This window comes from Hemiscyllium ocellatum, chromosome 10 (assembly GCF_020745735.1).
Source record: "Hemiscyllium ocellatum isolate sHemOce1 chromosome 10, sHemOce1.pat.X.cur, whole genome shotgun sequence".
In the NCBI taxonomy this organism is placed as follows: domain Eukaryota; kingdom Metazoa; phylum Chordata; class Chondrichthyes; order Orectolobiformes; family Hemiscylliidae; genus Hemiscyllium; species Hemiscyllium ocellatum.
This window is the reverse complement of record NC_083410.1, coordinates 22,313,012-22,331,740: the sequence shown is the minus strand read 5'-3', so window position 1 is coordinate 22,331,740 and position 18,729 is coordinate 22,313,012. Positions and strand designations below refer to the sequence as shown.

Below are 18,729 nucleotides of genomic sequence, written 5' to 3'. Positions count from 1 at the left end.
CCTGTGTCTGCGTGGGTTTCCTCCCACAATCCAAAATGTGCAGGTTAGGTGAATTGACCATGCTAAATTGCCCATAGTGTTAGGTGAAGGGGTAAATGTAGGGTAATGGGTCTGGGTGGGTTGCTGGTCGGTGTGGACTTGTTGGGCTGAAGGGCCTGTTTCCACACTACTTAATCTAATCTAATGTGGTCTCATCAAGGTGCTGTAAAGCTGCAGTATGTCTTCCTTGCTGCTGTCTGCCAACCTTAATGAAGTGAAGGCCAACATACCATTTGCTTTCCTAATTGATTACTGCATCGATACGCTTAATTTCAGTGACTAGTGTCACTGAACATGACATATTTCAGTCACCATTCAACTTTGCCATTCTGTTTTTGCTAACGAAGTGGACAACTTCACATTTATCCATGTTACACTATTCCTGCCATGCGCTCAACTTGTCTGAATCACCTTGAAGGCTCTTCAATCCTCCTCACCTTTCATAACCCCACCTAATTTTGTGTTGTCAGCAAACTTGGGAATATAGTATTTAGTTCCCTCATTCAAATTGTTGATATATACTGTGAATATCTGGAGCCCTGTACATCCAAGTTGATACGAAGATCCTTATGTATAACGCAGTCATCCTTTATGACCAGCATTTATTGACCTAGTTGGAGTATTATGCACAATACTGCTTGTCACATTATAAGAAGGATGTGGAATCATTGGGAAAGGTACAGTGGAGATTGACCAGAATGTTGCCTGGCATGGAGGGAAGCTCTTATGAGGAATGGCTGGGGGACTTGAGGCTGTTTTCAATGCATGTTTTCATTAGAGAGAAGAGGATTAAGAGGTGACTTAATAGAGACATATAAGGTGATCAGAGGATTGAATAGGGTGGACAGTGATAGCCTTTTTCCTCAGATGGTGATGGCTAGCACGATGGGGGAGTACCTTTAAATTGAGGGGTGATAAATACAGGATAGATGTCAGAGGTAGGTTCTTTACACAGAGAGCAGTAAGGGCATGGAACGCCCAGCCTGTAACAGTAGTAGATTCAACAACTTTAAGGGTATTCAAATGGGCATTGAATAAAAATATGGATAATAATGGAATAGTGTAGGTTAGATGGGCTTTCAGATTGGTTTCACAGGTTAGCGTAACATCGAAAGCCAAAGAAACTGTACTGTGCTGGAGTGTTCTATGTTCTAGTTGCCCTTGAGAAGGTGGTGGTGAGCTGCCTTCTTGAACTGTTGCAGTCCACCTGCTGTGGATTGAGCCACAGTGCCATTAGGGAAGGAATTTGACCTAATGACAGTGAAGGAATGGCAATATATTTACAAGTCAGGATGAAGACTGGCTTGGAGGGGAACTTGAAGGTGGTGGTGTTCCCATGTATGTGCTGCCCTTGTCCTTCTACTTGGAAGTGGTTGTAGGTTTGGATGGTTCTGTCTAAGAATCTTTTGTGAATTTCTGCAGTGCATCTTGTAGGTGGTACTTGAAAAGGACTGTCAACACTGTCTAAGCAACACTGTCTGCATCAGCTAGGAGGGCAGACATTCAAGCATCAGTGCCCTTCCAGGAGCCAATAGCACTAGCATCGTGGCCACAATCATTCAAAACCAACTCTGATGGACCAGCCAAATGCTTAGGATGCCTAGGTTCTGATTGCTGAAACAGATCATCTTCGTCTAGCTCAAGGAAGGCACTCATATGTGAGAAGGACAAAGGAGGCATTTCAAAGATTCCTGAAGGCCTCCCTTAATAAATGCAGCATAAATTTCAATGCATGGGAGACTGTCTTCAGAAGAAACTAATTGTAGGAACTTCTTGTATGAAGGGACACAATTCTTTGAGAAAATCCAAGAGGAACTGTGGAAAAGGAACCAGAGAAAAGAGTGTCAGTGATCCCGAGACCAATGACCAGTTCCACCTCCTGGAAACAACTGCCAAATGTGTAGATGGCAGTTGGAGATGTGGCTCTAGGATCGGGCTCATCAACCATGCAAAGGACACACAACCCATGGCCAGTGGCATAGAATTTCCTGGATAGACAAGCGTACTCATTAGTAAGTGATTGGTGACACCTGGGCCCAAGCATTGATCCTTGCAAAACCTTACCACATTCCAATCTGTAGAAGGCCTGTTTATTCCTATTGTCTGTTTCCTGTCTGCTTACAAATTTGCAGTGCCAGTATGTTACCATAAGTTCCAATGTATTTTGATCTAACACACTAATCTCTTATGTAGGACTTAATCAAAAGCTTTCCAAAAATCCATACACTTGCTACAACTCAATTTTGAATAAAGTAATGAAATTAGTCCACAGTGATACTATTTGTAAGGGATGTTCAGTTTGGATGCTACCCTCATTAAAGCTTTAGTTCAAACAGGGATAAAATAGCTTAAGTCCAGAGATGAAGTGAGAGTGGCTGCTCTTGACATCAATGCAGCACTCGACCAAGTGTGGCATCAAGACATCCTCGCAATACAGAGTTGATGGAATCAAAGGGAAAACTCTCCACAGGTTGCAGTCTTGCCTCGCTCTAGAGAAGATGGTTGTGGTTGTGGTTGGAAATCATTCATCTTAAATCTAGGGCATCACTGCAAGTATTCTTCAAGGTAGTGTCCTAGCCCAACTTTTAGCTGCTCTTTTATAACCTTCCTTTCAGATATTTTTAATTTTTTTTAGTAACCTTATATTAGATCAGAAGGGGTATATTCACTGGATTTGATGTCCAGTACCAGTACTAGAAAAATTAATTCTTAGTAGACAACATGTACAATAGATTAGAATCCATGTAAGAGCAAGACAGACTTGTTTACTTGGTAAGCAATATGGTAAAGGTCAAGAAATTGGAATTAAAAGGAAATTCTGTCACTGACATAATTATGGAGCCACTTCTAGGTCAAATGACCCACTTTCACTTCAACTATCTTTTTGTTCCTTTCTAGCTCTCCTGACAAACTTGTAAACTATACATCTCTTCCCACCCTATTAGCCAGCTTATGGATTGTAAAATTAATTAGACTGACTGACTAGGAACAAAGGGTAAAGAGGATAAACAAGGAGATAGAGGCCACAATTAGAGCAGATGGCAGCAGAGTGACTTGAATGGCCTTCTCCTCTAAATTCATATGTACATAGATTCTATCCTCCCTTAATCTTTACTGCACTGAACTTATACTATGTGTAGTTTTGTACAAATTATAAATCAGTCTTTCAGGTAACTTATTCACAATTATTTCTTTGTACAAGTGTAAATGCTGTGAAACAGCCTAATAGACCCTGAGAAATTATTTATACTGAAGTATAAGAAAAGATCTGTCTTCTGTTTCCCATATCGTAATACATTATTAGATTGGAATAACAATTTGAACAACTGCTGTCTAGTAGTGGCCATGTTGGGTCAGTCATCTTACATGAAGAATAATTTGTGCTTATTCAGTTACAATTGCATCACTGGTAGAAGTTGTGTTGTGATATAGAGTCAAGAGCATATATATTCAAGTAAGTTCGGTAAACATACAAGAAAGTGAGAGAATGCAATACAACACAAAATCAGGTGGATGAATGCTTGTGAGAGACATACAACAACCTTAGAATGGTTGGGCCAAATGGTCTGTTTGTGTCCTGTACAATTTATAGATAGAACATAGAACAGAACAGCACAGAACAGGCCCTTCAGCCCACGATGTTGTGCCGACTGCTGATCCTCATGTATGCACCCTCAAATTTCTGTGACCATATGAATGTCCAGTAGTCTCTTAAATGTCTCCAAAGACCTTGCTTCCACAACTGCTGCTGGCAACACATTCCATGCTCTCACAACTCTGTGTAAAGAACCCGCCTCTGACATCCCCTTTATACTTTCCTCCAACCAGCTTAAAACTATGACCCCTCGTGTTAGTCATTTCTGCCCTGGGAAATAGTCGCTGGCTATCGACTCTGTCTATGCCTATCATTATCTTGTATACCTCAATTAGGTCCCCTCTTCTCCTTTTCTCCAATGAATAAAGTCCGAGCTCAGTCAACCTCTCTTCATAAGATAAGCCCTCCAGTCTAGGCAGCATCCTGGTAAACCTCCTCTGAACCCTCTCCAAAACATCCACATCTTTCCTATAATAGGGTGACCAGAATTGGATGCAGTATTCCAACTGCAGTCTAACCAAACTCTTATAGAGCTGCAACAAGATCTCACGACTCTTAAACTCAATCCCCCTGTTAATGAAAGTCAGAACACCATATGCTTTCTTAACAACCCTGCCAACTTGGGTGGCCATTTTAAGGGATCTATGGACCTGCACACCAAGATCCCTCTGTTCCTCCACACTGCCAAGAATCGTATCCTTAATCCTGTACTCCGTTTTCAAATTCGACCTTCCAAAATGCATCACCTCGCATTTATCCAGGTTGAACTCCATCTGCCACCTCTCAGCCCATCTCTGCATCCTGTCAGTGCCCCGCTGCAGCCTATGACAGCCCTCTGTACACCTCCAACCTTTGTGTCGTCTGCAAACTTGCTGACCCATCCTTCAATCCCCTCATCCAAGTCGTTAATAAAAATTACAATCAGTAGAGGCCCAAGGACAGAGCCCTGTGGAACACCACTCACCACAGACTTCCAGGCAGAATATTTTCCTTCTACTACCACTTGCTGTCTTCTGCTGGTCAGCCAATTCTGTATCCAGACAGCTACGTTCCCCTGTATCCCATTCCTCCTGACCTTCTGAATGACCCTACCATGGGGAACCTTATGTAACACTACGTAATAGAGGGTCAGTAGTTTGAATAATCCTTTTGATACAAAGAGTAATTCTGCTGCTGAATAATCTTAATGCAACTTTTCTCATTGTCATTCTTTCCACAGAAGATCTATCTCTCAGCATTTCTGTATCGAACTGCCAAGTCCAGGAGAATGTGGTAAGTCAATTTTTATTCCTTGCTAGTGCTCCAGTAAGTTGTCATTTAAACCAGGAAATTAGAGGCCAATTAACCTGAAATATGTTGTTGCTAAATTATTAGAATCTAAAATACTGAACAAAATTGTTAAGCTCTGGAATAACAAGTCATTGAAGGTTATTCAGTATCAATTTTTAAATGGTCTTTAATAGATTTTTAAAGAAATTAGTTCAGGCTCTTGGTTAAAGGAAGTGCAGTGGATGAGGTTAATGTCGATCATTAAAAATCATTTGACATAGTAAACATTGCTCTCATATTATATACTTATATGTACATGTATTTGGGCAGTCTGTGGCTCAGTGGTTAGCACAACTGCCTCACAGTGCCACGGACTCTGGTTCGATTCCAACTGTCTGTGTGGAGTTTGCACATTCTCCCTGTGACTGCGTGGGTTTCGTCTGGGTACTCCAGTTTCCTCCCACAGTCCAAAAATGTGCAGGTTAGGTGAATTGGCCATGATGTGTAAGTTAGGTGTATTAGTCAGGGAAAATGTGGAGTAATAGGGTAAGGGATGGGTCTGGGTGGATTACACACTGAACGGTGTCTTCGGGGGATTGGTGTGGACTTTTTGGGCCACATGGCCTGTTTCCACACTGTAGGGATTCTATTCTATGAAGTACATATGCATATTTATGTTTACATGATAGATTTAGACTTACAAATTTAGGAATAATACATTATGGAAATGAGTAACAAGAAAGGAAATTGCAATTTTTCAAACTACTTTATATTCATTCATGGGATGTAGCTGCCATCCATCCCAGCTGTCCTTGATAAAGTGGTGATGAGTGGCTCTTCTTGATCCACTACAGATCAAATAGTGTAGGTGCACTCTCAATGGTGATAGGAAAAGAGTTGCATGATTTTGGGCCAGAATACTGAAGGGACAGCAATATATTTCCCCAAGTCCAACAACAGTGACTAGGTTGGAGAGAACCTGCAGGTGGTGGTGCTACCATGCATCTGCTGCACCTGTCTTCCTAGATGGAATTAGTCATGGGTTTAAAAGAAAAACTAAAAGTATTGTGGATGCTGTAAATCAGAAACCAAAACAGCAATTTCTGAAAAAACTCAGCAGGTCTGGCAGCATCTGTGCAGAGAAGTCAGAGTTACTGTTTCAGGTCCAGTGATCCTTCCTCAGTTCTGTTATGGGTTAAAAAGAACCTTGGTGAATTTCTGCAGTGCATTTTGTAGATAGTATGTGCTCTACTACTGTGTCAGTGGTAGAGGAAGTGAGTGTTGCTGGATACGATGCCAGCCAAGTAGGCTGCTTTGTCCTGTGTGACATCAAGTTTCTTGAGTGTTATTGGAGCTGCACTGATTCAGTACAGTGGAGAATATTCCATTGCACTACAGACTTGTGCCATGTAGATGGTGAACAGGCTTCGGGGAGTCAGGAGGTAAGTTACTCACTGCAGGGTTCATAGCCTCTGACCTGTTTTTGGTCCAACTGTATTTATATGGCTAGATCAGTTTCATTTCTGATCAATGGTAACCCTCAGAATATTGATTTGACTCGGGATGGGGAAGGATTCAGTGAGGATACCAATTAAATTAGTATTAAGGGGCATGGTTAACTTCTTTCTTATTGGAGATGGTCATTCCCTGGCATTTGTGTAATGTGATTGTTCCTTGCCACTTGTCAACCAAAACCTGGAATTTGTCCAAGTCTTGCTGCCTTTTGACCTGGTATCTGAGAAGTGGTGGATGGTGCTGAACATTGGGTAATCATAGCGGACATCCCCATTTCTAATTGTATAATAGAGGGGAGGTCACTGACAAAGCAGCTGAAAATGGTGAGGTGTAGGACATTTCCCTGAGGAACTCCTGCGGATATGCCCTGGAGTTGAGATGATAAACCTCCAACAACCACAACTGTCTTGCTTTACACGAGTTATGACTTCAGCAGTGGCATTTTCCCCCAAATTTCCATTGACGTGAGATTTGCTAGGGTTTTTTGATGCACATTAAGTCAAAATGAAACAGAAGAACATTATACAAGTGTAAATATAACCAAAGGCAACATTTTAAGTGGGCTTTATTTTTAATTCACTCTTGAGATGTGGACATTCATCACTGGCTGGTCAGCATTTATTGCCTGTCTCTAGTTGCCCTTGAGAAGGTAGTGCTGGGCTGCCTTCTTGAACTGCTGTAGTCCATGTGCTATAGGGAGACCCACAATGCCCTGAGATAGTGAATTGCAGGATTTTGACCCAGAGACAGTGAAGGAATGGTGTTTTATTTCCATCTGAGAACGATGAGTGGCTTGGGCGGGAACTTGCAAGTATTTGCAGGTATCTGTTGCCCTTGTCCTTCTAGATGGCAGTGGTCATGGGTTTTGGAAGGTACTGTCTCAGAATCTTTGGTGAATTTCTGCAGTGCGTCTTGCAGGTAGTATACACTTCTGTTACTGATTGTTGTTGGTGGAGGGAGTGGATGCTTGTGGATGTGGTGCCAAACAAGCCCACTGTTTTCGTATTGGATGAAGTCAAGCTTTTTGAGTGTTTTGGAGCTGCACTCATCCAGGCAAGTGAGCAGTAGATGTGGACAGGCTTTGGAAAGTTGGAAGTATTCCTCGCCTTAGCCTGCTCTTGTAGCCTCTGTATTTATATGGCTAGTCCAGTTGAGTTTCTGGTCGCCCTCAGGATGTTGATAGTGGTGATTCAGTGATGGTAATAGCATTAAATGTCAAGTGGTGGTAATTAGATTGTCTCTTATTGGAGACGGCCATTACCTGGTATCTGTGGGACAAATGTTATTTGCCACTTGTCAGCCCAACCATAGATATTGTCCAGGTCCTGTTGCATTTGAACATGGACTGCTTTAGTATCTGAGGAGTCACAAATGGTATTAAACATTGAGCAATCATTGGTAAGCAATCCCACTTCTGACCTTATGCTGGAGGGAGGGTCCTTGAAGCAATTGAGGATGTGTGAGCCTCTGCAGGAACTCCAGCAGAGATGTCTTGGACCTGATGTAACTAACTTCCAACAGTCACAACCATTTTCCCATGTGCCATGTTTGACTCCTGATTCCCATTGATTCCTGTTTTGGTAGGGCTCCTTGATGCCACACTTGGCTTTGATATAAAGGACCATTATTCTCACCTCCGCTCTGGAATTCAGCTGTTTTATCCATGTTTGAATCAAGGCTGTAATGGGTTGAGGGAGTGACCATGATGGAATCCAAATTGGCCATCAGTGAACACATTGTTACTAAGCAGATGCTGCTTCATAGCACTGTCGATGACACTTTTCATCACCTTGCTGATGATTGAGAGTAGACTGATAGGGATTTAATTGGACAGGTTGGATTTGTCCTGCTTTTTGTGTACAAGACATAACTGGCTAATTTTCCACATTGTTGGGTAGATCTCAGTGTTGTAGCAGTATTGCAGGTGGTTGGTTATGGGAATGGCAAGTGGTAAAAAGACAGTGGAGGATATATAACTGTGAAACATAGGAAGGGAGCTCAAGTTGAACTCAAGAAAAGGTAGCACTCTGAGACTTGCAGTTTTTCATGCTCTTTTAGACGAGGAATGTATAACTAATAAAAATGTTAGCGGCAGATTTACTATACAAACAAAAAGGCTACCAAAGAGGATCAGAGGCTATAAATTCAGTTGAGAGTAACTGTTCTACTGTTCTCCAGTACTCCTCCACATCTACAGGGGCACCGAGCAGGAGTTTGATGGAATACTCCCCATTTGCTTGAATGAGTGCAGCTCCAGCAACGATCAGATCAAGAAAGCAGCTCAGAACAATTTTCACAAGGGATGGACAAAAAATACTAACCTATATTACCACACCCATATCCCATGAGATCATGTCTTCTGGTCCTAGCCTCTCCCATAATGAGAAACAACCTCTCTGCATCTACCCTGTTCAAATCCCTAAAACTCTTATGTTTCAATGTGATCCCTCATTCTCCTAAATTCCAATGAGTACAAAGTCCAAGCTACTCAACTTCTCCTCATAAGATGGTTCCTCTATACAGAGTTCAACCTAGTGAACATTCTCTGGACTATCTCCAATGCCAGTGTATTTTTCATCAGATAGGGGAACAAAAATAGTTCACAGTATTCTGGTCTGACCAGTGCCTTGTATTGTTTTTGCAAGGTCTCCCTATTTTTATACTCCATTCCCTTTGAAAGAAAGGCTAACGTTCCATTTGCTGCCTTAATTATCTGTTGAACTTGGAAGTTAGCTTTTTGTAATTTATGCACTAGGAGCCCTCAGGCTTCTGTGGTGACACTTTCTGCAATCTTTCCATTTATAAAAAATATATAACTCTTCTATTCTTTATACCAAAGTATGTTACCTTAAATTTTCCCTCGTTATATTCCATCTGCCAATTTTTTGCCCACTCATTTCACCTGTGTACGTCCCTCTGCAGATCTTTGTGTCATCCTTAGTATTTGCCTGCCCAGTTACGTTTGTTTCATCTGCAAACTTAGTGGTAATACATTCACTTCTGTCATCCAAGTCTTTAACATATATAATACTGGCCTCAGCATTGATCCTTGTGGCACTCTGCTAGTTACAAGTTTCATTCCTAAAAATGCCCTCTTTATCTCAAGATTTTGTCTTTGAATCCCTTAGCCAGTGTTCCAACAATGCTAATGTGCTGCCCCCAACCCCCCAATACCATGGGTTCTTATCTGATTAAGTCTTTTGTATGGTACTTTCTCCAATTCCAGTTTTGAAACTTCAAATTACTTATCCACTTTATCCTGCTTGTTATTGCCTCAAAACAAATGTGCTGAAAATGTGTTGCTGTAAAAGCGCAGCAGGTCAGGCAGCATCCAAGGAGCAGGAGATTCGACGTTTCAGGCATAAGCCCTTCTTCAGGACTTATGCCCGAAACATCGAATCTCCTGCTCCTTGGATGCTGCCTGACTTGCTGCGCTTTTCCAACAACACATTTTCAGCTCTGATCTCTAGCATCTGCAGACCTCACTTTCTCCTCAAAACAAATGTGATAAATTTATCTGATACAGTTTTCACTTCATGAAGCCATGCTAACTCTACTTGGTTTTATTACTTTCAAATAAAACCTGTTGGACTATAATCTGATATTGTGATTTTTTTTAAACTTTGTCCACACCCAGTTCAACACTGGCACCTCCGCATCATAATTTTATTGAGAATTTCTAAATACTGTCCTCTTAAATCTTTTGTAATAGGTTCCAGCATTTTCCAATAGCAGATGTCAAGCTAACTAGTCTATAGTTACCTGCTTTTGTCTCCCTCTCTTTTTGAATAATAGTGTTATATTGGCTGGTTTCCAATCCTCCTGGACTTTCCTTGAATCTCTAGGTTCTTGGAAGATTATTACCAGTGCTTCCACTATCACAGTAGCTGCTTCTTTTAAATTCCTATGATGAAATCCATTAATTCCAGGGGACTTACCAGCCTTCAGTTCTGTTAATTTCCCAAGTACTTTCTCCCTAATGATAGTTTATATTTATTTCCTCCCCCACCCTCACTTCAGCCCCTTGAATTATTTTGTATTTTTGGAATGCTATTAATATTCTCCACCATGTTGACTGATGAAAACGATCTGTTTAACGCCTCTTCCATTTCCTGTTTCCCCATAATTATTTTCCCAGTCTCACTCTGTAAGGTATCAATGTTCACCTTGGCCTCTCTCTTCCTTCTCATATTTTTAAAGAATCTCTTGCTGTCTGTTTTTATACTAATTGCTAGTTTGTCTTCATAGTTTGCTTTTCTTCTCTTAATTGTCTTTTGATCCTTTTTCATTAGCATTTACGATGTTCCTAGTCTTCTGGTTCACTATTAATCTTTGCCACATTTTAGGTTTTCTTTCTTCCACTTTGATACCTTGTTTGGTTTATTCCCTTCCTAGAATCCTCCTTTGTCACTAGGATATATCTTTGCTTTGCTTTGAGTCAAAATCTATTTTCTTCGATATCTGTCATTATTTTGCAAATATCATTTTTACTGAACTCCTTTCCCAGTCTACTACAGCCAATCTTCCCTTATGCCTACATAATTGCCCTTATTAAAGTTTAGCACAGTTGCTTCTGACCCAAGTCTCTCACTCTTAAACTGAATGATAAATTCTGCCATGTTATGGTCACTGTTTCCCTAGAATCTCTTACTCTGAGATCATTTATTATTCCTGCCTCATTAAGCATTAGCAGATCCAAAAAAGCCTGATCCCTGGTTGCGTCCACAACATATTTCCCGATTATTCTGTACCCATTTGTCCTCATGGCTACTTTTGCCAATTTGAGTTTTCCAATCTACTTGAAGATTAAAGTCACCCCTGATTGGTGTACTTTTTTAACATGCTATGATCATCTCCTGATATATTTTGTGTCCTACACAACAGCTACTGTTAGGGGCCTGTTGATTACTGTAATCAGAGTTGTCAACATCTTGTTATTTCATACTTCCACTCATGGTTTCTGCTTGAACCCCGCCCCTCCAATCACCACCAGGACAGAACCCCACTGGTCCTCACTACCACCCCACCAACCTCCAGATACATCGTATCATCCTTCATCATTTCTGCCACCTCCAAACAGACCCTACCACCAAGGATATATTTCCCTCCCCTCCCCTATCAGCGTTCCGAAAAGACTGCTCCCTCCACAACATCCTCGTCAAGTCCACACCCTCCACCAACCCAACCTCCACTCCCGGCACCTTCCCCTGCAACCGCAAGAAATGCAAAACTTGCGCCCACACCTCCCCCCTCACTTCCCTCCAAGGCCCCAAGACATCCTTGCATATTCATCACAAATTCACCTGCACCTCCACACACATCATTTACTGCATCCGCTGCACCTGATGTGGTCTCCTCTACATTGGGGAGACAGGCCGCCTACTTGTGGAACGTTTCAGAGAACACCTCTGGGACACCCGGACCAACCAACCCAACTGCCCCGTGGCTGAACACTTTAACTCCCCCTCCCACTCCGCCAAGAACATGCAGGTCCTTGGCCTCCTCCATCGCCAGACCATGGCAACACGGCGCCTGGAGGAAGAGCGCCTCATCTTCCGCCTAGGAATCCTCCAACCACAAGGGATGAATGCAGATTTCTCCAGCTTTCTCATTTCCTCTCCCCCCACCTTGTCTCACCCAACCTTCGGACTCAGCACCGCCTTCCTAACCTGCAATCTTCTTCCTGATCTCTCCGCCCCTACCCCCTCTCCGGCCTATACCCTCACCTTAACCTCCTTCCACCTATCGCATTCCCAAAGCCCCTCCCCCAAGTCCCTCCTCCCTACCTTTTATCTTAGCCTGCTTGGCACACCTTCCTCATTCCTGAAGAAGGGCTTATGCTCGAAACGTCGATTCTCCTGCTCCTTGGATGCTGCCTGACCTGCTACGCTTTTCCAGCAACATATTTTTCAGCTCTGATCTCCAGCATCTACAGTCCTCACTTTTTCCTCTACATAATTTGATCCAAGATCATTTCCTACTACTGTATATATCCATCTTATACGAACAAAGCTACTTCACTGTCTTTCCTTTCCAACCTGTCTTTTTGATCAGTCACATAACCCTGAGTACTTAGTTCCTAGCTCTGATCCCCTGTAACCATGTTATGTAATGGCTTTTAAACTCCAACCCATTGGCCTTTATTTGTGCCAATAATTCATGAATTTTGTTCTGAAAGCTACATATATTTCAGTAAAGAACCATTAATTTTGCTTTTTGCCTTTGGAGCTACTTTCAAGGAAATTCTGGTATGGAGAGTGTACTCACCATATTGAGTATGCTTCACTATAAAGTAGTTCATGGCTTGTATGTGACATCTATGTTTGCTTGCATTGTGCCATACAATGTACATTTATATTACAGTTAAGTACATATCCTTGTATTTGATTTGATACTATCTGTTCAGTTCCAATTTCCATTTATTTTATCCAATGTAGCAGCTTGGCTCAGTTGGAAGTGCTTTGTTGCAGCAACCAAACACTTACCCTGTAAATAAAACAATTACTACTTATCGAATAGGGTTTAAAGCAAGAGTCCTATGTGAAAGGATCTATATTATAAAGTGAACTTGGGTTCCAAAAGTGTGATTCTAATAGTATTTGACTTGTTTTTAAATGAGGCTGTGTGTCAAGCACAGAGGTAAGGCACCGATTTCCTAATGCTTAACCATAACTTGATCACTACTAATGAGTAATTTGGAGTCAACATATTTGTTTTTTCTGATCCAAACTGACTTCCCAGCACACATTTTCAACATTGTGATTCCTATAAAGTCCCAGTTTGAATATTATAAGATCCATGCTCTTGACTGCAGCTTCCCATTTAGTAATCACAAGAAGCTACATGGACTTCATCCCAACTATGATAAAATTATTGCTGTAGATCTTTGAATTTATAGCATTTCTACCCCCTCAAACTGGTGCATTTGATTGTTGGGAGAAACCACAAATCATGCATCAATGTGTGAACAGTTCATGGACAGAAAAAAAACCTACCAGAAAGGACATATGGTCACATAAATTTTTTGCACATTATATTTTACTTCAACTTTAATCTTCAATCTTTGATGCAGGATATCAGTTCTGTGTACCAAATCTTTGCTGACGAGGTGCTGGGTTCAGGGCAGTTCGGAATAGTTTATGGTGGTAAGTCACATTCCTGATGTAAGCAGTCAATATTTTTGTCTTTTTTAAACAAATGCTTTTATAAACCAGTCAATGCAACAATGATTTGCCCAAGTACAGGAGTAATGTATGCAATTTCGACTGTTGCCATGTCAGCTTATGAATGCAAGAGCAGCCCAAGTAAAACCTTAACTACAATGGTTTTGTTTGCTACTTTCCTGCTTCTGTTACATACTGTTCTTATTTATTTGTAAGAGTTGAACAAGGACCAAGTCCATGAGATCACTATGGCAGACATTCTGCGTTTGGAACGGAAATAGCTCCCAAATCTGACAAGCCTACATGCATTGAGGAATTTCTTTGATATCTGTATCAGAGTTTTTAGTGGTGTCACAGAGAGAATTTGTATATTCTCGTACTGCACTGGGTCATTATGTTTTAGACAAAGGTGTACCTTTTCTTACTTGTGTGTGTCCCAGTGCAGTCATTAATTAGCAAGTTTTTTGTGAGTTTAAACATGAGTTTATTTATTCTTGCACTCTTATCCCAAATTAAACATGTCTTACACTCTTGATCTCACATACATTCTCACGTACACAAAAGCCATGTACAGGTGATGTGAATGTACTATAGTTTGTTTTGTTATAATGTATGTTTTGTCAACGTGAATTCACTGTAGCTCAATTAATGAATTGGAGACGCTATTTCTACAGCATGAAGGTTTTAGCCATGTTGGCTGTAACACAATTATAGCGCCAACACTTAGCGCTGTTTCTAAATGGTAATTTTTCTCTAACATGGGGTTGCACAAGCAGTTGTATATAAAATCTTATTCTCTGATTTATGATCTCCCAGTCTCCCATTTGGCAGGCCTGTAAAGTGAATGATTCACAGCAGGTTGTGAGGTTTCTTGTAGTCAACTAGCTAGGAGTTTGGTTTTCATGTGAACTTTAAACTGGAAAAAGTTACCTTCGCTGGCTGTTACTATAACATTGCTTTTTCTAAATCTGGTTTTCGGATTGGCTAAACTTGTGGTTTGATAGCTTTTTGTAGAAATAACTGCAATTTATTGTTGATCTTTTAAGGAGATGAAGAAAACATGGTGTCACCATTTGACTTTCCACTACCTCAAAGTCTTTTCCAAATAATGTGCTGGTTTTCAGATTTATTCTACTGTTTGTGTTGTGGTTTGACATCTCTGAGGATTTGAGACAATCTGTGTCTGTGACCTATTTAATCAGGTAACATCTTTTTGATTGGTTGCAGGAAAAGGCATTGATTTCTGAAAATGTTCTTTTCTTCCCTCTTGAGACAGGAAGCAGATCCAATCCACAAAAGCATTCAAGCAGCCCTCAGGGTGGCCATTTTTTCCAGGCTTTATCCTCTGTGGTTTTAATTTGAAAATCAGAATAGAGCATGCCTGAGCTGGACATGACAGTGGCATTAGTTGATTTGGCTAATTAATGTCAGCACTTCTGCACATGCTGATACCTGTTGACAAGCATTCAGGGATTGCAAACAGAAGGCAAGTAGCTCACCACAAGAAGTCAAAGTGAGAGTAACTCAAGTGATGTGTACACATCTAATACAACTATGTGTAATTATAACAGTTCAACTTCAGAAAGAGTTTGGCTATCATACAAAATTGGAGGTTGTTATACAAATAAAACAGAAATATGACAGTCAGAATACCCAATTCCAGTTTGTAATTGAATGTCTATTGGGTACACCGAGTTAGAGTTTTAACCTCTATTTATGAGCAGTTTTAGACGAGGCAATGATAAGATTCAAATTCTTCCTCTAAAATTATTAAAACCCAGTTTTTTAATAATACATGGTACTGCAAAGTTAATTCAGTCAGTCATAAAATGATGGATTTATGAAGAATGTAATTCACAGTTGTTGGGTGGTAGCGGTGTGTTGCAGTTCACTTGAATCCAAGTTTCTGTGGTAACGTGTACTTTTACTGGCATGTTGTAGACTCGGGCTATGGATGGTGATGGTAGAATTTTCAATACTCTTTGCATAGCATAGTTGACCAGGAATTTTTCTTGCTTTTACCATCTACCATTGCCAATTGTTGAATGATTTTCAGGTTAATAGTCAATTGTTTGTCCATGTTATGAATGCATCTTCCTTGGTCATCAATTCTGAGTTCAGAGACCTTGGGAAAAGTTGAATATTACAAGTATGATTTACAATGATAAATTTTGTGTGAATGTTCCTTCCCTTAATTTTTTTAACTTTATTAGCTGTATTATGTAATTTTATGAAAACAAGGCAATGTCATTGAATGTTTGTTCTATAGCACATGTTGTGGAGAAATGAAAATAGGGTTCCAGCTGAGATTCCATAAGTTCCCCAATCCCTTGCAATGACAATATGGGAAATTAATGATCCTGAAAACACCTTTACATGGCTTCCATAAATCGCATCTACCATAATTTACTTTGGGCTGGGGAGTGAGAAATGTCTAATAAGTACAGGGATTGTGTTGTCTTTTGTATGTATAGGAAAGCACAGAAAGACTGGAAGGGATATGGCAATCAAAGTGATTGACAAGATGAGATTCCCCACAAAGCAAGAAAGTCAGCTTCGCAATGAGGTGGCCATCCTTCAGGTAGGAAAAGCAAAAAAAAATGCAATCTTTTGAAAGAGGTAAATTCAGTGTTAAATGACAAATGTCTGCTTTGTGAAATGTTTCAGTGGTTTAGTAGTTTCAAAGAAGTTTAGCATTTGCTGAGACCCATTTTTATTTTTAACTCACCTTTGCTTAGATAGTTCAATAGTTCACAACACTGACTTTGCAACTTGACTCAGATCAATGGAATGCAAATTATCTGTTGTCTTAGCAGCCATAATTGAAAACCATTTGGGCACACTTAATTTCCTAGCAGGCAAAAGTACACAGTGTAGTACATTACATCATTGGGTTTTATATATACATTATGATAATAGATACAAAATTGTCTGTTTCAATCAAAAGATATACCTAGAGTCATCCAGCACAGAACAGATCCTTTGGTCCAACTCATCATGCCAACCAGACCTTTCAATCTGATCTCGTCCCATTTGTCAGCATTCAGCCCATATGCCTCAGAACTCTTCCTGTTCATATACCAGATGCCTCTTAAATGTTGCAATTACATCCACCTTCACCACTTCCCCTGGCAGCTGAATCTACATACACACTATCCTCTGCATAAAAAAAATTATCCCTCAGGTCTTTTTAAAATCTATCTCCTCTCACTTTAGTCCTATGTCCTCTAGTTTAAGATTCCTGCATCCTAGGGAAAAGACCTTGACTATTCACACCATCCGTGCATCTCTGTAAAGTCACCCCTCAGTCTCTGGTGATCCAGGGGAAAAAAGGCCCAGCCGATTCAGCCTCTCCCTATGGTTCAAATGCTTCAGTTCTGGCAATGTCCTTTTGCATCTCTTCTGCACACTTTCAAATTTAACAACATCCTTCTGACAGAAGGGTGACCAGAATTGTGTGCAGTATTCCAAAACGACACTCAAAAATGTCCTGTCATCTGCAATATGACATACAAACTCCTATACTCAATGCTATGACCAATGAAGTAAGTGTGCCAAATGTTGCTTTCATCATCCTGTCTTCCGTTTTCAAGGAGTTATGCACCTGCACCCCTAGTCTCTTTGTTTGGCAACACTCTCCGGGGCCCTATTATTAAATGTATAAGTCCTGCTCTAGTTTGCTTTACCAAAATGCAACATCTTGTGTTTGTCTAAATTAAACTCTATCTGTCACTCCTCGGCCCATTGACCTATCTGATCAAGGTCCTGTTATACTCTGAAATAATCATCTTCACTCTCCAGTACACCACCACCTTTGGTGTCATCCGCAAACTTACTAAACATAGCTCCAATATTCACATTCAAAGAATTTATGTAAATGACAAAAAGCAGTGGACCCAGCACTGATACTTGTGACATACCATTGGTCACAGGCCTCCAATCCAAAAAAAAATCCTCCACCATCACACTCTGTCTCCTACCTTCAAGTCAATTTTGTATCCAATTGGCTAGCTCTGCAACATGTGATCTCACCTTACTAACCAGTCTATCGTGTGCAACCTTGTTGAAAGCTTTGGTGAAGTCTGTATAGACAACTCCTGGGATACAGAGACGTCAGTGTTGAAATAAAGGATGTTTGATTCACTTGGTAGCACTTTTGTCAGAGGTCAGAAGTTCAAGTCCTACTGCAGAATTTGACTGTATAATCTAAGTTGAAATGTCAGTGTATTTTTGCTGTGCAGGAGGTATGATTTTTCAGGTATAATGAAACCATTCTGTTCTTCTGTCTCAATTCAAGTTGAACATTTACCTGTCATCCAACACTATTCAACCAAAACAAAGATTGTTTATCTCATTGTTACTTGTGTGAACTTGGATATAAAATTGGCAGCAGCATTTCTCTGCATTTTAACAACAGAATGACTACACTTCACAATGTAAGCCACAGATTGTGAAGCGCTTTAGGATGTCCGAAGGGTATGACTGAATATGAATGTAAATGATTTTTTTTGGTTCTGAGGTTTGGACTAAAGTGCATGTTGGAGACAGCACAAGAGGAACTATGCTGTTTGTCCAACTCAGCTATACCTGAACTGGGTGTGAAAATGTTTTGGATCACCAGCACTGAAGAACATTAATTGGATGAGCTGGAAATATTTTTCATTTTATTTAAAAGTTACATTTGGAAAAATGCAACACATTTGGTTTTGTAAGGTTTCAAATTTGATAGCCTTCACTAAAGCCAATGTTGTTAAATGGATTTTGTTTCTCATATTTTAAATGGAGTGCATGAAAGCGTAACCATTTTACAAGTGAACTGCTATTTGGTATAGTAATCTATGTAGTGAATATACGTGAAAAAATGAAAGTCTATATTGAGGTTTTAATGATTATACTGTTCAATTTTTTAAGTCTTTCTCTGAGTTATCTCTGTGCAAGATAAGCTAGCAGTTGAACTGGTTCTAGGTTTATATGACGTGCATCTCCTCCCCACCAGCCCTGCCATCACCGCCCCTCCCTGCCCGACATTCACCTCCCACAATCCTGCCCCCGTCGGAAAACACATTTCTAGCTGAGACCAGATTACAAGTTGTGGCCACAAACCCACGTCTTACTTGCTGTGGTAAGAAGTCTTAGTCGGCAAACACA

The 18,729-nt window shown here is 40.5% G+C and overlaps 1 protein-coding gene across 3 annotated transcripts in view; it reads left to right on the top strand.

Annotated features, from left to right (window-relative positions):
• Positions 1-18,729, top strand: part of prkd3 (protein kinase D3) — a 421,244-nt gene that overhangs the window by 379,213 nt on the left and 23,302 nt on the right. For all 3 annotated transcript variants that reach the window (XM_060831342.1, XM_060831343.1, XM_060831344.1), the window contains 3 exons: positions 4,854-4,906; positions 13,491-13,563; positions 16,056-16,162. In XM_060831342.1, coding sequence (XP_060687325.1) covers positions 4,854-4,906; positions 13,491-13,563; positions 16,056-16,162 — 233 coding nt within the window. The remainder of the gene's footprint in view (positions 1-4,853; positions 4,907-13,490; positions 13,564-16,055; positions 16,163-18,729) is intronic.